This window comes from Penaeus monodon, chromosome 20, assembly GCF_015228065.2.
Source record: "Penaeus monodon isolate SGIC_2016 chromosome 20, NSTDA_Pmon_1, whole genome shotgun sequence".
NCBI classification, from domain to species: domain Eukaryota; kingdom Metazoa; phylum Arthropoda; class Malacostraca; order Decapoda; family Penaeidae; genus Penaeus; species Penaeus monodon.
The window spans coordinates 36,337,617-36,337,841 of record NC_051405.1 but is presented as its reverse complement, the minus strand read 5'-3'; the positions used below and the strand labels follow the sequence as shown (position 1 = coordinate 36,337,841).

The window sequence follows — 225 nt, the reverse complement described above, 5'->3', positions numbered from 1 at the left end:
TACCTTATTAACTTGCAAAGACCTTTCAAAAATTGCTTGGGCATCACGATCCTTTTCCGTTTCAAACTGTATGGTGGCTGTGGCTCCCATGTCCCTTGGCCCTTCTCTTTCTCCTGTGCGGCGAGACTTGTATGCTGCTCTGTGACATATGGGAACAAATAAAATCTTTGTCCTCTTTTCCATTCTATCTCTAAATTTATTTTCTAAATACTACTTAACCATTGG

General features: G+C 40.4%; 1 protein-coding gene across 1 annotated transcript in view; it reads right to left on the bottom strand.

Annotated features, from left to right (window-relative positions):
* LOC119585788 (E3 ubiquitin-protein ligase RNF113A-like) overlaps positions 1 to 219 on the bottom strand; it is a 10,714-nt gene extending 10,495 nt beyond the window's left edge. The window contains exon 1 of the mRNA XM_037934505.1: positions 4 to 219. Within this exon, the coding sequence (XP_037790433.1) occupies positions 4 to 183 (180 nt within the window). The 5' untranslated portion in view covers positions 184 to 219. The remainder of the gene's footprint in view (positions 1 to 3) is intronic.
* Between the last annotated feature and the right edge of the window lie 6 nt (positions 220 to 225).